At 39.9% G+C, this 27,917-nt stretch overlaps 1 protein-coding gene across 1 annotated transcript; it reads left to right on the top strand.

Annotated features, from left to right (window-relative positions):
* The first annotated feature begins 683 nt into the window (after positions 1 to 683).
* Positions 684 to 26,188, top strand: LOC128260488 (homeobox protein unc-4). Its single transcript, XM_052993543.1, has 4 exons — positions 684 to 2,070; positions 21,919 to 22,184; positions 25,473 to 25,612; positions 25,695 to 26,188. Exons 1-4 carry the CDS (start codon positions 1,587 to 1,589, stop codon positions 26,104 to 26,106), a joined length of 1,302 nt encoding a protein of 433 aa, XP_052849503.1. The 5' UTR covers positions 684 to 1,586; the 3' UTR covers positions 26,107 to 26,188.
* The last annotated feature ends 1,729 nt before the right edge of the window (positions 26,189 to 27,917 follow it).

Raw genomic sequence — 27,917 nt, forward strand, 5'->3', positions numbered from 1 at the left:
GCCGTCTTCTTCATACTGGGCCTTAAATTGGCCATAATCATATTCATATGAAATTTCCCCCTATTTTTTCGCTGGCCACGCCTGTCTACGAAACATATGGTTGTCTCGCTTGCTCTTTCGTGAGTTCCAGCTGTCTGTGTGCTGTCTGGATACTGCCCTCTCTTTCTCGCTCTCTTTGTAGGCCACGAACACAATGCACACACACGCATACTGATTCACTTTAAATCAATTTTTTTTAGCGTTTTTCATTCCATTTTCCCTGTTGCGCATTACTCGCTCTCGCTTGCTCGCTCGACGTGTCTCGCTCTCTTTCAGCTTGGTCTCTCTATCGCACAATTTAGTGAGGCAGAAAAATACCATTATTGTATTGGCCATTTGTGGGCCAGCGAGGGGTTAAATGTGGCTGCAGGGGGGGTTAAGCGCGGGTGTTTCTTTTTTTTTTTCTTTTTGGGAGAACGGTGAGTGGGTGGTGGATTTTTGCGGACGGCGCCTTGGCATGTTTGTTAAGTGAAACCATTTTTCTTTTTATTGCCCCAACTGCGCTGCCGTCGTTGCCGTCGTTGACGTCGCTGCTTCTTCGGGCTTTTCTGCTCTTTCGCTTTTCGTTTTGTTATTTCTCGCTTTGGCGCACATAAATTTGAACGTTAATGATTTTTGCTTGCAGTCGCGCATGCGACCCAAAAACAACAACAACAGCTGACCGTCAAGTGTTGAAAATGAGTTTTGTTGTTGCTGCTTTCTGCTGCAATAGTTGTTGTTGCTGTTGCTGCTGCTGCTGCAGTAGCAGCAGGTGTCGCCATCTCACTTTTTAGCACGGACTCAAACCCCGGCCAGCCAACCAACTGTGGTGACACTTTTTTCCCAGGTTCTTTTTTTTTGTGTTTACTGTGGCCCCCCTTTTAACCCATACATATGCATATTCTTATTAAGCCAAACACGAAGAAGACAAAACGAACTCCATATTTTTCATTTAAACGCGCCTATCGCGCCATCCCACTCGCACCGACTTGCCACTTTTGCACTTTTGTCTCCACAAAACTCCACAACTCGCTCGGCGTAATTTTAATTCGAATCAATTTGTTTGTCGCCGCCGCTGCACAGAGTTCAGCCATTTTCCCAGTGGGCCGTCGATCCGCTCCACTGTGCACCCGCCACATGTTCCACTGTGCGGACTCAAGGATACTGGGTTTTTTTTTTTCTTGTGTGTGTGTGTGTGTGTTTGTGTCTGTGACTTGTGAATTGAGCACCCAAGTTAAACGAAGTTAACTGAAAGATAATACAGAAGACAATGCTGACCTGAAGGTGAAAGCAAGTTTAACACAAAATAATCAAGTGTCAAGACTTAATCCGAAACGAGGCAACTCCTTGAATTTAAGGCTGATAAGTGGATACAAATTTAACTGGGAATCAACGAAGATTACACAAAAACAACCAGCAGTTAAAACAAACAAAAAATTAACCATAAAGTGTTAAAAGTTATTTTAAATATCACAGACAACATTGATATTAAAGTCAAAAAGTTCAAGTTGATAAAAAAGGTATTCCGACTAGTGAATTAAATAGAACAAATTAAAAGTTACGATTAAATGGATCAGCTGATCAAACAGCTGCAGCTGGCAGCCGCTGCTCAGGCGCAGGTGGAAAATACCAGTGCAATGAACGCTTATCCACATTCGCATCCGCATCCGCATCCTCGCCAACATCCGCAACCGCATGCGGCATCCGCCTTGCAACTCTATGCGGCAGCAGCCGCCGTTAACCTGCGAGTGCCCGGATGGTCGCCCTTCCTCAGCCTGCCCCTCGAATCCACGGGGGATTCCCCAGGATCCGGAACCAGTTCGTCCTCTGTCTACATGCTCCGCCAGGTGGCGCTGATGCAGCGCGCCAATGCAGCCGCCGCTGCAGCCGCAATTCAGCAGCAAAGAGATCGAAATCGGGATCTGGCTGAAGATCAGAATCAGAATCAGAATCAAACTATTAAATTGGAACCATCGGAGTCCCTTGAAAATGCAGGACAGCTTAAGAGGGAACAGAAAGGTTTAGGACAAAATCGGCACAACACCCGCGAAGGTAAGTGAATTCATTATTTAATGATTTTTTAAGCTACATAGATTCTGATAAAATTTTAAAATGTGATTATTTTGTATTTTAGTAGATATTAATTTTGTTCATAAGATCTAAATACACAACAGACATTTATTATTTTTAGAATATCCAATCGAATCTCAAGTATTGATTTTCTCAAAGATAAAGTGGTTTTTTAGTATCCATACCTTTGTTTTTGGTTATGGCATTCAAGAAAAATTAATTTTGATAATTTTTAGCATACAAATTTATACATTCAGATAAAATTGAAATAAATTTTAATTTAGATGACTAACATTTTTTCAATCGTATACATACTTTATTATTTTGTGTAATTTCTAAAGGTTACAACCCGCAAAAAAAATCGCCTCAAATGCGGTTGCTGGCACAACTAACTAAGTATTTCGCATTTTGTCCAAAATACACAAAATTGCTGGCCAAATTTAATTACGTGCATAATCAACAAGCAGCAACAACAATTACAAGCAGGCAAACACACAGATTCTCCTATACACACCGACACACACACACACAGACATTAAAAGCTGGCCCGCAGGCAAATAATGTTGTTGATTTTGTTGTTGCTGCCACTGTGTTGTTGATTAAAAATTGATCAAAAAACATAAAAACATACGAATTATGCATGCGCGTATGTAAATGCGTGTGTTTCTGTGTGTGTGTGTGTGGGTGGCAGCGAATTGATTAAAAGGAGCAATTCGATTGAAATTTTATTGGTAAATTGAATAAAGTGCGCGGCGGTGGCTGGCCGGAAAACTTGTTTTTCCATTCGGCCATTTGGAAAATTGCATTATCTGCGCAAGCTCGCCGCAAAGTTAATGAATGTAATGAATGAACAAATGAGTGTGCCAGGACATGCGACATGTATTGTGGGTGGCCAGGCGCATAAATAACGAAACGGAGTGTCCTTGCCGGAAATTAGCATTAAACAATGCATGATTTGATGCTGTCCAAGAGAACTTGGGAATAAGCCAGTTAACAGGCATTCCACAGAAATAGTACATTTCTATATAACGGGAATTAATTATTTTTCTTTGTTTAATGTTGTAAATTATTTTTACACATTCAGAACTCAAAATGGTTAGTAGTTGTATGATCAGGCTAAAACGAATCGGTCTGCTTATACTGATAACTGTAATTAACCAAAAATCACAATAACTAAATTTTGCTGTCACTTTTATTATTACAACTAGAAAACCATAAGGTATCCATTAAAAATATCAAAAACATCGACTAAATTAATTAGTATGTTTTTTGCACATCCAGAAAATGGTATGGTCTTGAATATTTTTAAAAACAAATTACAAAAATGGCTTTTAAATTTGTTTGCTATATTTCGCAATGGCATAAAATTATCACATAAAATCTATTTACTCTCGTATGACAAATTATTGAAAACCCAGAAGAGAAGCAATCTTCGGCAATCTAAAGTTTATATACCCTTGCAGCTATTGCAAACAATATATATATACTTTAAAACAACTAAATTTCGCTTTTATGCATATATGTATGCTTAAATACGTTAAAAATTGTGATGATTTTAATCTGAATTATTTGATCGTTTCTATGGTATGATATCGTTATCTGATTTTTATCAAATTAAAACTGAATTATACTACCTGCTACAGAAATAAGCCTGTTTGCAACTTTTATTCAAAATAGCTAAAATTAATTGTCTGGTTGGTAATGCTGATCGGAAATATTCTCTACCCTCTGAAAGAGTATAAATATAACATTTTCGAAATTTGTTTTTTTTTTTAATTATAAAAATATTGTCTCTTGTAGTTATCCAAATTGAGATACAACGAAATAGATTTCAAGAAAATTAGATTTTCTTTGAAATTATGTTAATCAAAACCACTCAACAATAATAACTTACTAATATCACCGTCCTATTTTATAACGTCGAGGTCAATGAAAAACTGCAACAATTTGTAAGTGCGACATGAGGAAGTGCTGGGCACCTGGCATCGGCAAATGGGAAATGGGAAAATTGTGCATGGGAAATGAGCAGCGACAGGTGAAGTCTTCCTATCCGTACTTATTTTTTGTTTTTGCCCAGGTCACGCCCAATCCGGGAAACGCCTGTCTTTTTCCTTTTGTCTTTTGGCAATTGAACTACTTTTGAGGCGCATCCAATTCGAAATGGGAACTCTTCGAATTGGCCGTCTTGCTGGGCCTCATCCTCCTACTTCGCCACCTCCTCCCTTTTTCTCGACGACGACGGGAAATTAGCTGCCATTAGTCATTTTTATTGTTTTCGGTCGCGGCCCCGAAACCAGAAAGAAAATAGACCTAGCACAAGTCAGGGCAACGGGGAAAATTGTGAAGAGAGCGGCGAGATATTGTGGAAATTGGGCAGCCAAACAATTTGTGGCAGCAATTTTTCTTAACATTTTCGTGAACCCAAGCCCAAGCTCCGAAGAAAAAAAAACTAACCAAAAAAGGTCGAACGAGAAGCGAAATGTCTTAATTATTTTTGGTAGCTCCCTGCTCTGCTCAGTCCAACCGCGTGCCTAAACATACAATTTTCGTTTACGACATTTTAATTAAGTTTTCCCCATTTTCCTCTGCTTGTGGAAATTGGGCAAATTAATAAGAACGCCATTGGCACGCCCCGTCAGGTTTCCCTTATTCGGTTTTCGTTTTTCGGCATTCTGTTTTCGGTTTTCTATTTTTTTTTTTCGGGGCCCGGAGATCGAGAGGGACCCCCTCCCTGCCAGAGCGATCATCAGTCCATCGGTGATGAATGAATTGAGTTGTGGCCCCCAATCCCAGGTGATCCCAGGTGATCTCAGGTGATCCGCTCCAGTCGATGGCCGCTCATTAGACAGCGCTGACCGCGAGCGCTTCTGGTAATTGCCATCATTTCGAGGGGCCGTCGAGGGGTCGGGCCAGAACTACTGGGAGCACTACTAGACCCATGGATTAATTGTGATTGTGTCGAGTGGAAAATGAAGATAGAAACAGGTACGGCTGCACGGCGAAAAACTTTGTCTAGCTGGAGTATAATTATTACCGGGAAATGGCTGTATATAGAAGTCATTTCTATTGAAATTATGTTTAAAATATGTTATCGTAAGCTACCTAATAACCCTTTTATACTTATTAGTTTGAGTCTCTGAGCATTCTTAAAATAAATAATGCAAAAATACTTGATAGGTTAAGTTATTTTTCTTAGGACATAAAAAGCAATCCTAAAACACATTAAAATATTGTTGCATTCAGTTTTAGTTTTGAGAATGTCGGAAATATTTCCACAATAATTAAAATATATAAGAGTGCTTATCTTAATGCTTAAGTAATTATTATTGATCCCAGACTCCAGGTACTGGTTGTGAAGGTTTTGCAGAAGAAACTTGTTAACTATTCTTTAATTCAAAAATCTCTTTTTATGCAAATAAAATCCTTATTTTCCCTCCGAAAATCCGTTTATGGTTCTTACCAAATAACTTACTACATTTTTTCACTTCTTACGCAAATTAAACCCCCATAATTAAGTGGCACAATATGATCAAATCGAGTTTTCAAAAACATCTGTTCAGATCTCCTAACTATTTTTCTCAGTGCAGCTGATAGGCTCTTCATGGACGAATTGATGAGTGCTGATCCGAAGATTTCTCTCGCCCAAAAGTGAAAGATTGAGTGAGTGGTGGGGCCGAAAACAAGACTGGAAGCCCGAAGAGCCGAAAAACGAACAACGAGGCCCCATCAACATCATCTACTAATGGGACTCTTGTTCGCATCAGAAGGGATAGTTGTGGGTATGGGTATGGGTATGGGTATGGGTATGGATACAGGTCCAATTTCCATCGAGATTTTCCTTGGCTAATTAATAAAACGCTCAGTGGGCTCGTTGCACTAATTGGTCCGATCGTCAGGGCCCCTGATGAGCTTTTGACGAGCGGGCGTTTTTGGCCCGGGAAATGATAATTATTTAAGTGGACTTCCATTTAGGCGATTGCCAAAAACGGAAAACAAGAAATCAAAAAATCAGAACAGGAGGCGAGGTTTGCCCGGCCGTCTTCTTTACTTCGCCCTAAATACTCCACCCACGTCGTCCTTGCATTTGCATTAGCATTTGCATAATTTATGAGGGCGACAACCCTGGCCAGTGGCCATAAATTCAGTCAGAATGGCAGTTGGCCAAAACAGAAGGCAACATCTTTTTTGTAGGCCGACTGCGAAATGCATTTTGGCAGCTCACTTCATTTACCCCACTCCCAAGTGGGGGTTTTTTGTTTAGCTCCCTTGTTTTGGGGCCCACCCCCATAGTCGACTAATAAAAATCAAAAGGCGTTTTGTTCTCTAAACTTAAATTGAAAACACTTTAGGCCAGTCCTGCCCCAAAAAACCGTTCCCCTGCTCAAACCAAAGGATAAACACTTCAAGGGGCGGATTTGGCTTAGTGGAAAACCTCCTGCCCATCCCCTTTCTGGGCCCCAATCCGCCCCTGATTTTCGCCGTTCTACCTTTGTTGAATTACCGTTTAGCACAAAGATGGCGGTGCAAGATAAAAACATTTTTTGCCCAAATAAAAAATAGAAGGGGAAAAAAGCAAAGCTTGTAGGAAAAGCAAAAAAAAGTGTAAAGGGGTATATGAAGGGTGTTCGTTGTTGTTTTGGGCACTTGACTTGTTCCAAATTTTTTTTTCTTAGCCTTTGTTTTTTTTGGCCATTTACAGTTTTGAGGCGTCATTTTTCTTAAATGCCATTACAAGTGACACGCCTCCTACCGCCCTTTAAATGTACAACACGTTTGGCGATTAACAAATTAGGGTTAGACCCAGAAAAGTGGTAAATTTATTGGTTGTAACGGAGGGCTTTTCGCCCTTGCTTATTATTTAATAACTGCTTGTGGGAGTCTGAGGGCAGTGGAAAATTATATGGAATGGTCAATCAATCAGGCAAACCCCTCCAAAATGTTTCCTTCTAGATTTCCCCACTTTGTTCGCAATCTGTGTCGACAAGTGTCAAGAAATCAAGGCAATTACACGACCCAAAGCCAAAAGAGGGCGAGATTTTGGGGGAGAACCACATCAAATAGCGACGAAACGCTAAGCGGAAAAGCCGCAAGCACGTAGAATCGAGCGTTTTACCGCTAAAGCTAAGCTCAGCCCACCACCCACTTGAATCACCCACCAATGGCATCACCCAGGAATACCCACAAACACCCATAGAACACCCATAGAACACCCATAGAACACCCGCAAAAAAACACCCACACACGTCCCGATTTTTATGTTATCTCCATGGACTTGAGCGACCTCCCCTCTCGACGACATGAAAATTATGTAAAACTTAAGTAAAAGATGAGCTCGTCAGGAATTATGACACCCCAGGGAGCCCAAGGATGTGTGTGCTCGGTGGTAGCAACCCCTAAAATCAAGTGGGCTACGGATACCGGAAATCATGCGAAGTATGTATGTTCTGTATGTTATGAGGTTCAGAAAATCTCTATTTTTAAAAATACAATACCAAACCCGAATTTAAAAACTCTTTAAATTGTAAAAGCCAGTGGAAAACCTTTTCTAGCTAATTAAAATATATTTTCATTATAATGATATTAATAAAGTTAGCTTATTATATCAAGTCTTAAATGAAATCTTCAATTAACATGGTCATTTGGTCGTTTCTTGTTTCAAATAATAGTACAACTATCGCAAGCCTATTAAATTTCCTGTCGTTTAGGGTATATCAAAGAATCAAAGTCACCGCTTAAGGTTTGAGGAAAAAGAACTGTTGACCAAAGAGCAAAATCCAGCGGCATTTAAGTGGCAACTGCACACACACATGCCAGGATATTGGGATACTGACACAACCCAACCCCAAAAACTCCACACGGAGGAGGAAACCCCAGGACGCTTGTTGGGTTCTCTCGTAAATGCCTCATGTGCGTTTATATTGAAACAGATTGCTCTGCCATTTTATTCCATTCCATTCTATACCCCGCTCTATCTGTGTATCTGTATATATACACACATATCTGTGTGTTTTAAGTAGATGTGTGTGGGTGAGCTGTTTCGGTGTCCTTTGTGAAATTGTTGCGGTTTGCAATTTGCTGCAAATGACACCGAGTTGGTGCTGCTATTCTTTCCATTTCCCCGACATACTTGTCTCCCTGCTCACGATTGTCCTTTCAGTTTTTCCCCTCCGAAACCATAGTCAACATACTCCCACCAATCCCACCAATCCCCCACCCCCCAACCCCCTCTCCCCATTCTTTTTGTCTGGCAGCAAAAGACGACCATGGCGGCCATATTGCGTATACGCCATGTGGTTCGCCCCGGAGTAGGACTCCCCCGCTTTTGTGCGTGTGTGTGCGTATGACGCGCATCAACCACCAGAAGGAAAATGGTGAGGAAAGGGGAGCAGGACAAGCAATTGCGTACCCTGGTTACGTCCTACCCCCCACACCACACCCCCCCATCCCCCTTGGCTTTTCCTAGCCAAAAAAAAGAAGGGAAAAAGGAGGTTCGGGAGGAAGAAAAGCCACACGACACTTCGGGGCTAATACAATTTATACACTTGGCTTGGCGTCGTTTCGGTTTGGCTCAGTGCCATGGTCCAAAAAAGAGGTGGGAAAAGGGGGGGAGTAGTGGGGATTGGCGGGATTCGGGCTTCGTTCTCTCTATCTCTCTCACACCCTTTCCTGCTTTCTCTCTCTGTGGCCCGGCTCGATTGTCAGCCAGTTTTACGGTTGGATCAATGTTTATGCCATTATACAAACTCACATATATACTCGTACATATACACAGAAGCAGAAGCAAGAGCACACCGAGGCATTTATCCTTGTTATAGACCGCCCTGTCTACTGATTTTCCCTCGCCTCCCACAATTTTCCACCCCCCGCCCTTCTAAGCGCCTCTTCTGTCGGTTTTCGTTTGTAAATTGGAAAATTTTGTTTTTCATGTCCAGCATGATTCGACTGCTGTTATACTTAGTTTTTAAGGTGATAATTTGTATCTTACTTTGAATTGTGTTGTTTTCTTAGAAACTTTTTTATATTTTTTATACTCTTTAGTGATACGTTGAATAAGTATAATATCTGCACAAATTTTGTAAGGCAGTTCGGAAAAAAAGCCATTTAATAGATTAGGTATATTGATTATTTAACTATTAGTTGTCACTGTCAAGATGGTTAAGTTGGTTATGTTTTGTAATATTCTAAAACATTAAAGGCTTAAGAGAAACAATTTAATCTAGATTGACCTAAAGTTATCAGAACGTTAAGCATTTTTAAAGAATATCTGCCTAAAAAGTACTAGAGTAAACTCCCAAACATTGTTTAAAATATTTCAACTGAAAAAATATATTCTTAATATTTAAAATTTAACCTATCATGGCGATCCACAAAATTGTTAAACCCAAGGCCCATGTTTTTTGGGAAATATGTCTTAGCTCATTTCTCGGGATACGTTTTTTTAAATGTTAAGTCATATTGGAAAGTTGTCATTTTGTATTTTGGGTGTACAATTATCTTTTTATTCTACCATGATTAATAAATATCAATTTGATTAATCTCACTTTTGAGGGGTACACTTCCGTCGGATCCCTAGCCCCAATTTATGTCTCGCTGTTGCTGTAGTCACAATATTTCTTGTATCCAAGAGCGTTCCGCTCGTTGGCTGTCTACCGTGACGCTCCCCGAACCTCATGGCCCCCGTCCTCCATTCCCCATCCAGAGGAGCTCCACCTCGAGCTGCCTTCACAACGTTGTCGTTGTATCTAATAAACCTTAAATGAAGGCAATATTGTGGGGTTGTTTTGGGTTAATATTGAAACGATAAAATTGAATTGAGCCGTATGCCCAGGGAGGTTTTCGAGGGGGTGGCGGGGTGCGGGACGGGTGGAGCAGCAGACGTCCCTGAAAGTTTTTCCCATTTTTTGTTGTTGTTGTTGTTGTTGTTTAGCTCTCTGCTTTACTTTTGCTTTTCCGCTTTCTTTGCTTTTTCCATGCTTTGCTTGGGTTTTTGGTGAGTTGTAATGACACTTTTAGCTGACTTTGAAGCCATTTCCTCCCGTGTGTGAGTGCTGGTGTTCATTTCCGTTTCCGTTCGTGTTTTTCGGAGCCCCACTGTTTATTGTTCTCCACGAGTCGATGCGGTTTTTAATCAATTTTTGGGACACGATTGACTTAGCATTACTTTGGGTTAGAGCAAACGTGCGTGACTTTTGGAATGCGAATGCCAAAGGGATGGAAAGAAATAAGAACTTATCTCGACCACATTGATTACGTTTAATATCGTCTGTAAATCAGCTAGCTTAACATAATTAAATGTATAAATTATAGCTCTATATAGCAATCGATAAATAAAAAACGTAGGGATACAAAACAATAGTCTTTGACAGAGAATGTTTGGGTTATCAAAAACGTCTGTATAGTCATAATTTTAATTTGAGTTAAACGACCATTTAAAGAAAGTACCTAAAATGTTTTAAAAAAATAATCAATTTAAAGAACATCGATACAAGTTTTATTAATTTACAAGAAGAGTACTTTGAATACTTTGAGAACTCTTTTTGTATATTATCTTTTATCTTTTTATATAATAAGTTTGCTTAAAAAATTTGAACCTAAATATTTACTAATAATCCTTCCCCTGTTGCCATGAAAACTGTTTTGGTTTCCCCTATTCTTAAAAATTAACTGTGAACTTAAATTCCAAATTTGAAGGTGCTGATGAAAGTAGAAATTTAATAATAAAAACCCAAATCTTGAACCTGAAAAAAAAAACCTAAATTAGTCAAAGCATTATAAAAAGTACATAAGTAAGGGATAAGAATGTTGTTCGAGTATACACCGATAAGAACAAAGTGGTTCCAAAAGTGGACGCCAAAAAGAAGGGTAGGCTGGGATAATATTATTCGTATTCCTATCTGTTTCCGCCGCTGTTTTTAGCCATGTTTTTTTGGCCAAATGCCGACGGCAATTCGCCCGTCTGCCTGGCTCTTCCTCCCTCTCTCTTTCTCTCTCTCTCTTTCTCTCCCTCTCTTTTGCTCCCATTCCCGCTGACTCTTTCGCGCAGATATGGTCAGCTTTGGCAGCTGCGACTTTTCCGCTTTACATGCGCTCAACATGTTTGGCGCTGTTGTTGCTGCGTTTTTTTTATTAATTGAAAAGTTAATTAAAGGTGATAAAAATTATACATGCCACCGATTTTCGCGCTGCAGGCGTTCGACAGCAACAAAAACAACGAAACACGTTTCAATTACACACAAGCACGCACACCTGCTTATAATACACATACACCTACCATTTACAACAAGTTGCTCTCTCTGTCCGTCCCTGTCTCTCCTCTTTCACTCTTTTGCCCCTCTGCCGGCAGCGACGCGGCGTCGCAGTCGACGTCGCCATAGTTTGTGCATTCCAGTGGAATGAGATGAGCGAAAGAGATAGTGCGATGGCAAGTTAATTAAATCCTCATGTATTAATCACGGCACCTACCTCCCCTCCCCTCCCCTCCCCACCCCTCCCCCTCGGCCACCCTCTTGTGGTCTCTCTTTCGCTCTATTAATCGCCATCGCCCGAAAACTCGTTGTGCCCGTATCCTGTACACTACAAAAAAATGTTTCAGTCCATAAAGATTTAAAAATATTAAATATGTATGAGTATATAAATTAAGTTTACTTACATTTTATTGTGTAACCACCAAGTATACCTTAGTGTTTCATACAGTTACTTTAAGTAATAAGTTGTGAATTTTTTGTGGATTTCTATTTCAAAATATATATTTCTGTAACACGTTAATATTTTATTGCCTAGACACACACAATTCTTAATTCTTAGAATTATAAGTTGTTAACGTTGTTAACATCATTTAACATTATCATGTTAGAATAGACCACAAATATTTTGGCTTACAGACCTGTAACCTCTGGAAAACTTCATATTCTTTTGAATTACCAATAAATTGATAGTCTAAAATGCTTTGCGTAGTTTAAGTTTAAATTTTAAGTAAAAAAAATTAAATCTCCGTGACAACTCACCTTTGCTTTTAAGCGTCCCTCCTTTAGTGCACAATAGTCGGAATTAAACCTTAACCTTTTTTATAAGTGCAATTCGGTATGATAAATTTTTTTTCCCGTGCAGCCCAAATCCTCGCTGCCATTCTCTTTCTCCTTCACCCGCCCTGCTGCTATCTCTTTCGCTCGCGTGGCCCCAAATCTGCGCTTGCGTGATTCCGATGGCAAATTAATTCCTTGGTAATTTGTTTTGATGTGATGTGCGACTTGAAATTGATTGAGATTGTGTTGTTGTTGTTGATATAGCTGCCGTCGTTATTGTAGTTGTTGTTGTTGTTGTTTCGGCTGGAGAAGAATTCATTAAAAGCAGCAGCAGAAATCAATTTTTATGCTCGCCTCTTTGCTTCTTCATCGTCGTTTTTTGCTTTTTACCTTTTTTGCCGTGGTTTGCTTTGATTTTGCTCAAATTTTCAGACTGCTGTTGTTTGTTTGTGAATAAATCATCCGACCAGGTCAGACATAACTTTCAATTAATAAACTATTGTCTATATAAATATATTTTGTGTGTGCCATGCTTTTTGCCATAGAATTTTGGCATTTGCGTCGAGATTTGTTTGCCCAATTAATTATACAAAGGAACCGAAATTGGTCTTAGAATATAGGGGATTATAGTCATATAACTACAATAGATTAGCTTTCACAACGCAATAACTGGTAGAGAATACAAGTGGATTCTTACAAGCAAATTAAAATTAATGTTTTATTGCACATTGTAATATGGTTAGCATGTGTTGCAATGTAAATATTTTAATTAGCTTATGAAAGCGTATAGCATAACCTCAATGTTGTGAATTAATTTGTTCTCATTATTTAAGCACATATATCAACGTTTTATATTTAGTTGAAATGTTAATTAGTCCTGTTACATATATGTATGACTTAAGGTAGGTGATAAGTCTTTCAAACTTTGCTGGCAACAATGGCAGCCCCAACCTTTAAATCAGGGTTTCCATCGTTCTTCAACTTTGCACCTGCACCACACACTTACACACGCAGACAGCGCGAAAGAGACAGACAATTGGACCACGCCTCTATTCGGAGAGAACGGGATGACGTCGCTCCGTAATCAAATTAAGTAAATTACAAGCTCTCAAATGTGCAAGACTCGTGTTTTACCAGGCTAATAACTGCCGAAAACGGTGGAGAATCCCAGCAAGGCCAAAACGAGATCCCCGAGAATCGGTGGAATGGCCTGATCCGCAGCTTTTGAGGACTCAGTCCAGTTCAGTTCCTCAGACAACTTAAGAACTCAATTTGCGCTCTCTCTCCCTCTTACCCGTCCATCTCCTTCTCCTTATCCTCCTTGGGGCCTGGTGCTATCTCTTTCTCGGGCAGGGCCTGATCTTTGCCGCGCTTCCTTTCTAAATTGATTTTGAAAACAAAATGATCGTAAATTTTGATCGTCTTTGCAGCCTCTGCAAATTACCGGAGCTTTCGGTTCTGTTGCTATTGTTGTTGTTGTTGTGGTGCCGATCTTCAAGCGGGCACCGCCCCGAAGTCGTTGTTGTTGCCTCTTTTATGGGCCTTGATTGAGTTGTCATATTTTATTACCGAAAATTTTAGACAACGTTGCATGCCCAAGCAGCCGAAGGTTTCGTTTGCCATAGCGAATTGGGTTCGGGAACTTGAGATCTCAACTTTACGTTGACGTTGACGCCGGCTTCACACCTGTGTTGGTATTGGTATTGGTATTGGTGCTGGTGTCCGCCACGGTACGAGTATGTGTGTGTGATATTCAGGTGATAATATGCCCGCCATTTTCGTAATGGAAAGTAATTATTGTTTGCGGCAACGAATTACAGTAATCGTCATAAAATGTTTCCCCATGACTGCCCGCAGCGGCAGAGCAGCGCTGCAAACGCCAAAAAAAGCAACACCCAACAATCAACGGCCGTAAACAGCGGCGAAAAAGCAGAGCATAAGAAGGAGATAGAACGCGGGAGCGACAGGGATAGGGAGAGAGAGCAGACGGCAGCCCTCCTATAATCAAGGGAAATAACATTTTCAAGCAGCGTTAAAACTAACATTAATTATGTCCGAAACGAACAAAACGATCGGCCAGGGCACGGGCGGAATGCGGAATAAGGAACGCGGAACGTGAAACGGGGAACGGTGGTGACGGAAACTCGGATCGTGAAACAAGGAAGCACAACACCAAAGAAGAAGCCTAAAATTGGCCAAAATTTAAGTGGGACAAGGCAAAGATCGTTTATGCAGAGTATAGTTCTGGATAAACTGTTCTGGAGTGCTTGAATTATATTTCAAGAATTTGAATCGGTGCATTCTAAATATCATAAAATCATATTAAACTTAATTAAAACATTTGGCGCCCAACGCGGTTCATTAATAGTACACATTGGACGGAAAATTGGAACAGTTAAAGGTAGCTTTGAGTATTTTAGAAACACATTATAAATAAGATATTTATTGGCTTTTCCACTAATAAATATCACCCCATTAAAGTATTTTCAGATAATATCCTACATATTTACCACAATAATGACTTTGATTTTCGGTATTATGAATTTAAAACCAGTAAATTGTTATTTGACCTTTGAAAAATGTCTTGTGCAGAGGAAGAGATATTTGTCACAAGAATTAGTTACCAGCAAAACATGTTATAAGGGTAATCTGATGTTCTAAAGTAAATAACAAGCTTACGATTACTTATTTGTTGTGATAATTATTGTAGTAATAAGAGTTAATCACGAATATCACAGAATTAACAAGACGCTGTCAATGTGTTAAAGCACTACGTAAAAAACTAACTAAATCAATCCGATATAAGTGACGTTGAGCATGCAAGAATGGACGTCAAGCCAGGTGCCGTAGGAAAGCGTAGCCTGGGATCCTTGCTAAACATGTCAAATTAATAACTGTCAAATAATAAAGCGTTTAAAGCAGCTAAATGAAATGAAAATGAGCCGTAGTCAGAATGCTAGCGCAAAAACAAGAAAGATTGAGCTAGCACATGCAACACTGTAAGTGGCTTTTGTGGCGCCCCCCGATCTGATATATATAGGTATATATGTAGGTATGTATGCATGTAGAACCCACCGGCGATCGATGGAAAGTCGTTAGCAGGGAACCGAAAAGGAAAGGACTGAATGTGGAATGGGAAGGAAAACGAGTGCAGCCCCCGTTCAGAGTTACGCCCCAGAGACCGAAACCAAAGGAAAACCTGACCGAACCCGAACCCGAAGTCGATGCCGCAACCAGACGTAGGAGCAGCCGATCCTCTCCCCAACAGCAGCGGCCTATAACCGAGGCGATCTGAACTGATCTGAAGGAAGACGATCTCTAACCAACGAACCAACGAACCAACGTACCGACGAACGAAACGACGTTAATAAGAAATTAATGTCTTGATCATTTTCGATCGTTATGTAAATCAATCAGGCAAATTATAGCTCAGGGGCTTGCCACAATAATTAGACCCTATTCGTAATAATGCGCCACAAGCTGCCAGCGTGCAAGCGAGAGGGTCGATACCCGGACAGAGATAGCGATAGAGCGATCCTCTTGGCGTGCAGACGCTGACGCGCCCCTTTGCAAAAATGAAAAAAAAAAAAAAAAAAACGAAAGCGCAACAAGTAAAAACGAAAAAAATAAAACCAAAAGGCAAAAAAGAAGCAGGCAAGAACGAGGTAAAAAATGTGGCATGCAACGCCTTGATGTCTTCTTCGACTCGAAACTGAAGACTAAAGACTGAAGACTCAAGACCCCAGAAGATTCAAGATCCAGGGACGTCTTCATTAAAACAACAAAACATTTATGCGCCGCTTTGGCATGTCGATCGTAGCTGGAAGATCGTTTGAGAGCAGTTCGTCATGGCAGCAGACTTAGCTCTGGGCCAAGGGGTCTTCGAGGGGTCTTCAAAGGGGCCTACGAGGGGTTTCCAGGGGTTAGAGGGGCAACTGGCAACATCGTAACAAGATGCGTAAAAATTATTGATTTTCTTTGACTTGATTGTTGTTGGCTATCAAAATTTAATCATAACATGCAGCACAACCAGCAAACAGAAATGAAGCGAGGGTACACGAAGAAAATATGCCTCATTTTATACAAAAATAAGAGATCCTTAAAAAATATTATTTAATTTATTTATTTAACCCCTCACTAAATTGGAAAAAAACTGTTGTTTGATTTATCACAAGTCTGAATGAAATTTATTGATGCAAATAAAACGATTAGTAAAAGGAAACTTAACCAGGTTTCATGGGAAGTTGAGAACTTCAAAAACATTAATTAAGTTAACAACTTAATCTTATAAGTGCGATCTCTTCTTTGTCCAAATACAACGAGGTTGGGAATTATAATCATATCTCTTTAAGATATTTCCTTTTAGATTGGTTATACACTTTTGTTTTACACACAAGTTGCACTAGATTTCGTTGAGTGTAGGAGGATGGCAAGGATCTTGGGCAGAAGGGGCAACAGGTACTGGGCGGTGGAGATGGCTAGCATGTTGCCAAGTTAACCACTTGGCCACTTCCACTTGAAATTTCAATTTTGCATCGCAGCAGCAGGGCAAAGTAATTTGCAGCGTTGACGTGCCTGGCCTGGCAGATGAGCAATGACCCGGCCCGACCAGATCGGCAAAATGCAGAGACCCCGAGAGGAGTACCCAAGCCCAAGCCCAAACCCAAACCCAAACCAGACCGATATACAGCACCCATACCAGTACCTAAGTACCAGTACCAGTACCAGTACCAGTATCACTACCAGTACCAGTACCAGTACCAGAAAAACCCGGACAGCCTTTTGCTGTCGATTTCACTCGCTCGTCGTGTCGATCAATTCGTTTTAATGCAAACAACTCGTATAAATTCATGTGGCAAGTGGGCAGCCAGCCGGTGTTTTTGGTGCCCTTCGTCCCTCCGGCCTTTTGCGATCCCTTCCTGGAAACACTCCAACGTCAGCCAGGCAAAGTGCAAAGAAATTCATTAAATTAAGTGCCACACATTTGTGGCCCACTGTGCGGTGCCTTTGGAGAACGGAGCTCTGCGCTCCGATTGCGGTTATTATTGCTCGCCCATAAAGCGACCGACGGAAATGAGACTGTGGACAAGGACTTGGACGTGGGCCTCGACTTGGACTTGGACTTGGGACTTGGACTCGGACTCGGACTGGGGTATTAGCCAGGACATCGGGGGGTTGGGGGTTGGGAGCGGGAAGGCCACACCACATTCGACCGAGTTGAGTGACGGCGTCAGGCGTCAGTGTCGGGGCCTAGACAAATTACTGGGCACCTCGCAAATGGCGATTGTCCGGGTGTCTACTGTAATGCGCTTGGCGGAGACGTCGGCTAATGATGATGGACTTGCTCTCGGGCGATCGGGTGGCTCTAGGGGTGGCTAGGGTGTCCATAAAAAGGGAATCCCTGGGGCTTTTATCCCATTTGATGGCTTACTTCTTCAGAATGCCTAAGTAATATACTTCTGTGACTAGCAATAAAACTAATATGTTATTAAACTTGTAATACTTAAAATAACCAAATATGCGCAATAAAACCAATATTCAGCCATGTGTTCTATTATACGAAATGTGTGAAATAGTTAAAAGATCAGTGGAATTTTTAGGTGACTGAATGCTGTAACTCGCTTCATAAGTTGCCAAATTTGTTATGCTTAATGACCTAAAATGAAATGTGAAACCCATATTCTCCTTTTGTTAAATTTAACAAATACTGCTTATATCGTTAAGTCAGTCTGGTAACTTCTTAAAAGATCACCTTCACTGTAGATAGAATTGGCCTCAATAAAAAGGGGATGCCTTATGTAATTATCTTTACTTTTGATTTGCCTCGTAGGAAGTTTTAGATGTTGATCTGTCAGAGTTGTACATATATTATAAAAAGATTATAAAATATTATAAGATCACATTTTATAAAACTGCAACTTTTGGGGTATATATGGCTAAGTTCCTCTGCTCTAAAGTTTTAGGCGTTGATTAGTCAAATTTGTGCAATATTAGAGTTTAGTAAATTTCCCGTTTATTCGCCCTTAATGTCACAAACGCTTCTACAATACCCAGCTTCCCACGTTATCGCCGAGTTTAGAATGTGGTGAACAAACAATTTAACACACTGCAAAGTAGTTGCATTGCCAACTTCAAGTTAAGGCCGGGAAAACGCGGACAATCCATCAATGTGCCCAGGAACTAAGCGACTTTGACAGGCAGTGAAATGCGTCGGGGAAAAAGGGGTTAGTGATGTGACCTCTGTGGAGTGTGAAACAAAGGCGTTCGAAGGCAGGAAATCCCCGTGTCCGGGGCGCGTGTCTGACTTTGTGCCTGATCCTGGGCACCTTTTTTTTTTTTTAGGTGACAATCCCGGGGGTTGACTCTGCTCAAAACAATCCCAAACTGAGGGTCACACAATTAGCAGCCCTAATAGCTTATGTGGCCTAAAGCTGACTTGTAATCGTTTTTTTTTATCCAACTGCCTTTCCGATTCACCTATTTTTTTGGCCGTTTAATTTTTTTTGTGTATTTTTGTATAGTTTATTTTTAGGTTTTTTGTGTGTGTTTTTTTTTGCTGGTGTGAGTCAGGCAAATCAAATCATGTGACAAGCTTCTAATGAACCTCAGAAAGCACCCTAAAATGTTTTTTTTTTTTCGTGATTTTCTGTTCCCAGCCAGCGACATTTGTGTGGCCTATAAATGCTAATGAGCCCTCACATTTTTTTAACTTACGCCAGTTTCAATCTCTTTTTTTTTATAGATTTTTACGGGCATTTTTTGGGTAATTTTTTGTGGGTCGTTTTGGAGCCGGGGCTGAATTCGATGTACTCCGCATCGTCTGGTGTCCTTGTGCTCATCATCATCATCGTCCCGAGGGCCTCCTTCCTTCATCTGCGTGTGCATTTTGTTCCACTTGAGTTTGTTTGTTTAACGACCTTTGAAATTAGGCAAAACTAAGGGGCAAAGGATGAGGCTGAGGCTGAGGCTGAGGCCCGATTTTCTGGGGTTGGCTCTGAGGTTGCGCTAGAATTTTTGGGTTCTGCGCTTGTGTTTCTGTTTTGGGTCTGACAATGTCGACTGGACAGCAGACAGCAATTTATACTGTTTATATGGTAATTTCGTCGATCGCCTTTTTACTCAGCCGCGGCCCTTTTGCATCTGATTCAGATGCAGATTTTCCGTTTGCTGGCCCAATTTAAAATGGGCTAATGTTTTTAATTAGCGAACTTTGGGAGGGGTGTGGGATTTAAAGGGGGTTGAAACTCTTAAGGAGTTTGTAAACGAAATAAATGAATAGAATTCATTTACGAGAATTATAAGTACGGCAAAGAAGAAATAGATTTTTTGAATAAATATTTATTTTAGTGAGTTGGCAATAGATTATATTGTGTGTGTCTATAACGTCTTGTATATTATTTTCTCGTATTAGTTAATTTAGCTTTTTAATATTAAACAAACAAAATTAAAAGGGAAATTTTGAAAATTACAAAAGACTATACAAAATGATCAGAACTCATGAACTTTCAGTTTAAATGTGATTACAATGTACCTTTGCAATTGTTGAAAAATATTTTTTTTTTTTTTTATATTTATTTACTTTCAATAAACAAATAACATTTGGATATATAACATAAAATACATTTAAATTATAATTATTTTATACTCAATTTAAATATGTTTCGCTTTGGTTTTCTTCCATTTCAGTTTTTAGTTATTTTAAATATGAAAATATTAAATGTTTCTAAAACTTGTCAATTGACAATTTTCGGCCATAAATTTTATAACTAAAAGTTTAATTAAAATTTGAACCATATTTAACTTAAACAAAAATCTTGCCTTGTTTCTTATATCATGATATTATTTTTAATTTAAATATTTAAAATCAAATACTAAATTCAATAGTCAGATATTTTTTTTATATTTTTGGTTTTTTATTAGTCGACTTTTCAAAATCTATTTTAATTATAGTTTTAGGGATTATGTTTCAAAATCATCATTGTATTGGACCCAACCCTTTTTCTTTCAATGCAACCTTATAGATTTCTGACGCTCAAAAACTGGCCCATCAATCCTTGGGGGTCTCATTCTGTTTAAGCCACCTTGGCGCCAACTCTAAATGCCCGGCAAATGTTTTAGCCATTAACTGCCACGCCCCATATCGATTGCGCGCCAGAATATGGGGCTGCAATAGTGCCCCGGCCCACTGTGAATCCAAATCCCTGAACTCAGACCCAAAACAAAAGCCAAAGACCTGTTCCAGTTGGAATCTTCGTGGCAAATTAGGAGGACAAACCCCCGAAATGCTGCGGCAGAGCACACGGAGCACACAGAACACACAGTACTATGCCAGATACGAGTCCAAATCCCTCTCACTCCTTTTTTCCTCTCGGGGAGTCGCAAAGTCAACAAAAACCATAATTCAGATAATTTTATTTATAACACCCTTGAGGAATTATATTTTATTTACTCTTTCAAGTGTGATGATGAGGTTGGGAGTTGGGTTGAGGTAAGGGGTAAGGGGTAAGGGGTAAGGGCATTGTCGGATGGACCGATACCGATATGACCAGAGTCCTTGTCAGGAACCTGCCCCTTTGTTGTGTTTTGTGTTCGGTGTTTGGCGTTTGGTGTTTGGTGTTTGGTGAACTCTATAAAATGTCTGGGTCGTGTCGAACAGGGGTTGTTGTTGATGTCGTGGCCGTCTCTTTCTTTTGGGCTACACCCCTCTCTTTTCGACTTGACTCCTTCGATTTGCTAGCAGATGTGTTTGTAAATTGTCAAAATCTGTGTGCATTTCAGCAAATGAAACTCACTTAGACCGCCGCTCTATGATTTTTATTATATTTTTATTCTGTTTTGGGTGATGGTGAAGTTGCCTCCCAGATGCGTCTTTTATGGGTCTCCTTGGCTGTGGTTCATGTGGTTAACCAGTGGCCAATGGCTCCACAAGTCGATGCCAGAAAGCCCCAACCAAACCTTCAATCCTCCCCCATTCGTAATTGCCCAGTCAGCACTGGGAGCACTGCGAGCACTACGAGCACTGGCACTGGCAAATTTTTGCAATTAAATTTCACTTAAAACTGCAACCAAACGGAGCAAAGACAAGGCGGCAAAAGGGATAGGAAATCGTATGGGGGTGGATGGGGGAAGGGAAGGGGAAGGGAAAGGGAAAGGGGTTTTGTAGGAGTAATTTACTTCCGCCATTTGGAGCTTTAAACATATCCGAGCCACACCCACCACTTCCTAATTGTGGAAACCAATTTGCGCCGCTATAAATTAGAAAGACAAACGACGCTCCTCCTCGAACTCCATATCCTGCTGAATTTTGCAGGAGGGGGCGGCTGGTTGGCTGGGGGCGTGTCAACTTCCTGTTCCTGTTTCGGTTTCGGTTTCAGTTTCTGTTTCTGTTTCTGGCCTCTCTCGCATATCTTGGAAATTTGCATAAATAGACTTTAATTGTTTGCAATTATAAAACGAGACCGAAACAAGCGGCACCGCCTCCCCCGGAATAACACATGGCGTCGTGGATTCATGGCTACGTGGATACATGGATACATGGATACATGGATTCATGGATACACCCCGTGCCTGGGACCTGGGACTACCCCATTCGGTCGGAATACAGCAGATACTATTCCGCTTAATTGTGCCCGCTATCACTGGCTGGCTTGCGATCTAATCGCCTTATGGTAGAGCATAGATTTAGTAGGCTTCTTAAATCGGGACATTTTCAGGCAAACAGCCATATTTGTATAGCTTAATAGTTTAAGATCATGCTGAATTAAATTATTTTTTAGTATACCTTACATTTTTCTTTGATCTTTTCTAGACTCTAGTCATGAGGATGAGACTTACAGCGAAGAGTCAGTCTTTATCAGAGCTACCGATCACGATTCACGGTGCGATGAAGAGCCCAAATCCAATCTGGAACCGGATGAGGACACGGAGTCCTCGAAGCGAAGACGCTGCAGGACCAACTTCAACTCCTGGCAGCTGGAGGAGCTGGAGAGGGCCTTTCTGGGAAGCCACTATCCGGACATATTTATGCGGGAGGCCTTGGCAATGAGGCTTGATCTGAAGGAGGGTCGCATCGCGGTGAGTCAAATACGGAAAATACACAATACGGACATATAGCAATTTTTAAAAAAAAATTCTAAAAAAAAAATTTTGAAAAATATTTATAAAAAAAAAAACAAAATTATTGAGAACTTTAAAATAACAAGGGACCTTAAACAGCAGTTTTGAAAAATAATTTGTGATGATTATCAAAACTGCTTTGCTCTGATTTTCATCAATAATTTAATTTAAAGCAATAAAAGCAATCGAGAATTCTTCGGAATTCAATTTGCGAATTGCGAATTCAATTTGATAATCCATTTGGACCCTTAACGGTACAAATAAAATGTACAGCGAATTCTTTAGAATAGGATGGCACATCCGTTTATTATATTTACTAAATTATATATTGGTCTTTACCTGACTATTTAAATTAAAATATTCAATTCTTTTTTTTAATCTATAGTTCCCAAACTAAAATATTCATGTCTTTTTATATAATTTGCGCAATTTATTTTGTTTCCGTAAAGAATAATTTTTCTTACTAACTTCCAGCATTAGAATATTATTAAAGTTAATAAAAATTAATCTTATGAAAACCATCTACATTCCATCGCCTATCTGAACCCAAAGTTACCTGCCTACCTTCCCATCCCTTGCATTTCGATCCGTTTCGATAACATTTGCGTGAGCATTGTAAAACAATTTGGTGGCAACTGGAACTCAATTACTCAATAAAACCAATTACCTGACTATTTTTATCCATTATAATTCATTTTATTTCATTTGCAATTGCGTTTCGTGTCGCTCGTTGTTGTAATGATTTCAATTGCATTCCCAGAGCGCAGCTTAACCCTTTGTCGCCCCCAGCCCCACAGTTAACCCCCTGGCGATGGCTGACTTTGCATGTCAGTCGTGTGATTATCGTGGCTCTTTGTCTATCTGGCCGTAGCCCTCTCGTTCGGGGACATTTGGCTACGCTTTTTGTCTGAAATTGTTTCTTGACATGACATATCAATTTGTCAATGCGAACGACAAGACAGCGACAGTCTGTCCTGTCCGTTCGTCATTCCCTCCAGTCAGTCAGTCAGTCAGTCAGTCATTCAAATCGCAAGGTAAAGCTTACCTTCCGAGTTTTGGAGGTACAAAAAAAAAATGAAGCAGAGTAGAGAGAGGGAAGTGGGGGGGGGGGGGAGGGGGTCTCTTGTTAAAGTCAGGAACGAAGCATTGCATGCCGCTGTTCGAAAACAATTTGTTGCACATTAAAAAATGCACAATGCATGCAAATGACTTCAAATTGTCGCACACACACAGGTCGCCGCCCACAGGGCACCCCTTCCCGACTCCGCCCCTGGCACACCACCCCTACCCTCCCCCTCCCCCTCCCCCCCTCTTCTTCCTCTTCCCCTCGTTACGGCTGGGTACCCCGGCAAACTGCACGTCAATTAGCGACGCCATCTTGTTTATGACTCCAACTAACCAAAGCAACCATCCCCATCTCCATCCTCATCATCATCATCATCATCATCATGTGGTCACGATCTCCACCACGATGATAATGATGATCCATCTCCAGAACGCATGACATATTGCCCTTGGTCTGGTTAATCGTCCGCATCTGAATTGGTGACTTATTGAAATGAAATGGAGGGAATTACGATTATCTAGTAATGGATATCGCTATGAGGGTACGGGTACCACAGCAGAGTATTTTAGTGCCGAAAATATATTAAAAATCTATTAATAAATGGGTATCCATGCAAATAAATTTGTGTGTTTCAAATTTATTTATACCTTTTTCAACCAACACAATAATTATGGATATTTATTTTTATTTTAATTCCTCGAACAAACAAAACTATTTATTAAAGCTTTTAATTAAACTGTTATTGATCACATGACATTTTAAGTAAAATTACAAATACCACAGGTTATAGAACCTAAACTATACAAAAATATTGTAAATCCAAATATTTTATATTTTATTTAAATATTTTTCCTTTTATTTTTAGTTGTTTTAAATATAAACAAGAAGGAAAGCAAACTTCGGCAAGCCGAAGTTCATATACCCTTGCAGCTATTGCATTAATTAAATACTTTTGAAAACATTTAAATTATGATTTACTTGAGTATGTGCTAAAAAAAAACATTGAAACTATGATTATTTGCAGCTCAATTATTAGATAGTTATTTTATATATTTTTATTATTTCTATGGGAGCTATATGCTATAGACGTCCGATTTTGATAAAATTTATACCATAATTCTGAAATAATTAAACATTGCTATATGTCGAAGAACTAAACAAAAAATTAAAAAACAGAAAAGTTATAATTTTTTTCATTTATTTTTCCGATTGTTCCTATGGGAGCTATATGCTATAGTCGTCCGATTTTGATGAAATTGAAACCGTAATTCTGAAATATTAAACCATTACTATATCTCGAAGAACTAAACAAAAAATTAAAAAACAGCAAAGTTATAATTTTTTTTCATTTATTTTTTCCGATTGTTCCTATGGGAGCTATATGCTATAGTCGTCCGATTTTGATGAAATTTAAACCGTAAATCGGAAATATTTTACCATTACTATATGTCGAAGAACTAAACAAAAAATTAAAAAACAGCAAAGTTATAATTTTTTTTCATTTATTTTTCCGATTGTTCCTATGGGAGCTATATGCTATAGTCGTCCGATCCGGCTCGTTCCGACTTATATACTACCTGCAATAGAAAGACAACTTTTGGGAAAGTTTCATGCAGATAGCTTTAAAACTGAGAGACTAGTTTGCATATAAACGGACGGACAGACGGACAGACGGACAGACGGACATGGCTAGATCGACTCTCCTAGTGATGCTGATCAAGAATATATATACTTTATAGGGTCGGAAACGTCTCCTTCACTGCGTTGCAAACTTCTGACTGAAATTATAATACCCTCTGCAAGGGTATAAAAATATAAGAAACTTGTTTAATTTTTCATTTGACTATTTTCGGATTTGTTTTAAATACCTAAAAAAATAAAATGCATTTAAATCAAATAGTAATATCTTCCTCATTAATTTACATTTTTAACATAAAATCATGTACTTAAATATGCATTGTATTTAATATTATGATTTCATATATAATTTTAATGTTCAATATCAAAAGTAAGATATTTATTTTTACTATTCTAATTTTTTATCAGTGTATCAATTGAAACAAGATATTTTAACTGAATCTTTATAATGTTTTATATACTAAGATTACACATCCCACCGACTATAATTAAACCAACATTATTTTGAATAATTTCCTATATAATATAATTGCATTTTGCAGGTCTGGTTCCAGAACCGTCGTGCCAAGTGGCGCAAAAAGGATCACACCAAAAAGGGTCCTGGCAGACCGGCGCACAATGCCCAGCCCCAGAGCTGCAGTGGAGCACCCATTCCGCTGTCGGAACTTCGGGCCAGAGATCGGTGAGTACAGTACAGGAACAGAAGGGTATAGATGCAGAAGGGAGATCCCCATCCTGATCCACACCAAATCCCCCTTGCTCAGAGCTCAACTTAGGAAACGGATGAAGAAGGCCATCGAACGGCAGGCGCGGAAACTGCGTCTCAAGGGAATCCAAGTGGACTTTGGCCGGCTGCAGGCGGATTACCTGGCCGCCCACAAGGACAACTGGCAGGAGGATCAGGATATGGATATGGATCTGGATCTGGATGACAGGGGATGCTGTGACGATGACAATGACGACCTGCCCATCGATGTGGTGGGCGAGGGTCAGGAGGACAACAACGGCGACAGTCAGGACAACTCATTCTGCTCCTCGAGAGCCTACCAAAGCGAACTGGATTCCGATGACTTGGGGGTACCGATCAAACTGGAGGCGGCTGCTCCACCGACCCCCTCACAAAGTAAACCCCTATACAGCTCCCCCTTCAGCATCGAATCCCTATTGGGCTCATAACGAATATCGAATGGTACTAGCATATGTGGGTAGCAGTAAGCATACAACTTCGGTGGCTAGCTTAGAACTAAGTGAGAATATAACCCGTAAACCCCAAACTTTTCACATCTGTCTGGTATTTTTTATTATTCTGGGGGTCAAGAGTGTGCGTGTGTGAATTTGAGTACGGTTAGAAATACGCATGCCAAAATGCGAGTGCGTTTTAATTTCCAGCCAACTGCCTGAAGGCTCTCGAGGGTTAAGACATAAAAAAAAAACGGAGAGGAAAAGCAGCTTCAACAGGCGGAGGCAGTGCATCCATCAAGTTCACACGCCGCTCGCACGGTGGAACGCATTGGGGAAAGTCAGTGTCAAAATAAGTATGCCAAATAGTCATTACCACTAGGTGATATACATAACTAAATAAAACCAAACCATACATATTTTATTATTATTTTTTTTTTACTTAAATTTAATATTTTTAGTCTGAAAATTTTTGTTTTTTGATTTATTTTCTGGTTTTCTTAATTTAATGAGGGGCACATTTTTGACATTCAATTTATTTTTTGTATTAAATCATTCCCTTTAAAACAGTAAGCCAACATTTTTTGTTTTTTTTTGTTTTTTTAATTTCGATAACGTTTTGGTATTTAAATTAAATGTTTATATACTTTGTTTTAACATATTTTTTTCAAAGAAAATATTATTTCAAAACGTTCTTAGCCGCGTATAACTACAAAAATACTACAAAAAAGTAGTGAGTATTATTTTTATTTATCTATCAGATAACGCTCAATCTTAAACCTCTCTTTCCCGTATCCACCACTTTTGTTCTAAATCATTGTCTTGAATTCAATTAAAATACTCATTGATCACTTATCGCTGGCATTATGTGCATTTCACACTAACCACTTAATCCACCGTGCTGCAGCGCAGCAACTGTTTCACCCGTCGCATCATCAGCATCAGTTGGCATCTGGGAGTAGGAGTCGCAGCTTCGACCTCGGGGCGAATTCATAAATGCAGCTCGCGACTGTTGGAGCAGCGACATTGAAAGAGAGGGGCATATGCGGTTCGAAAGAGACGGGTGCAAGGACAGCGGACAGCCGGTCAGCGGACAGCCGGTCAGCGGACAGTGGACGCAGACCAACTCACAAATGTAATACACACATCAGGCAAATAAATTAGAAGGCAACTCCTTCGGCAGAAGCGTCAGCCAAGCCGCGCCCCCCGTTCGCACTCGGGGTTCAGTTCAAGGTGCCGGGCAGGGGCAGTCCCACAAAATGGAGCCAAACCTGGTCCCGATCCCATTCCCATTCCCATTCCATTCCCAATCCCAAGCCAAAGCCCAAACCCAGAAACCCGAAACCCAGGTGAGTGTGAGTGTGAGGGGGGATGCAGAGTGGCGAGTAATGCCGACAATCCGTCATGCAGGTGTGAATGATTCATTAATTTCTCGCCTTCATACGAATTTTCATTTCAGTTAACATGCAAGCGGAACCGAAACGAGCCTCAAAGAGTTACGCACACAGAGGGAAAAGGAAGTCCTGTTTACAGAAACAGATCGTTCACTAGACGGCGCTACTGCCCAAAATTGCGATGCTTAAATTAGTTCCATAACTTAAATATATTTGTTGGCAGTTGGTAGTTTGAGTTCGGGAAGTTTAACTTCATTTTATGTTATTTTATAGCTTAGTAATTCAATTTTATGTAGAATAAAAAAGAAAAGAAGCCCTTCAAGACGAGTATTCTTCTTAAAAAAATATTTTTTATATATTTGTGGAAGTACTATTCACATTATTAAGAAATACATAATAAAGTCTCTATCTTTA

This window comes from Drosophila gunungcola (assembly GCF_025200985.1).
Source record: "Drosophila gunungcola strain Sukarami chromosome X unlocalized genomic scaffold, Dgunungcola_SK_2 000032F, whole genome shotgun sequence".
Lineage (NCBI taxonomy): Eukaryota > Metazoa > Arthropoda > Insecta > Diptera > Drosophilidae > Drosophila > Drosophila gunungcola.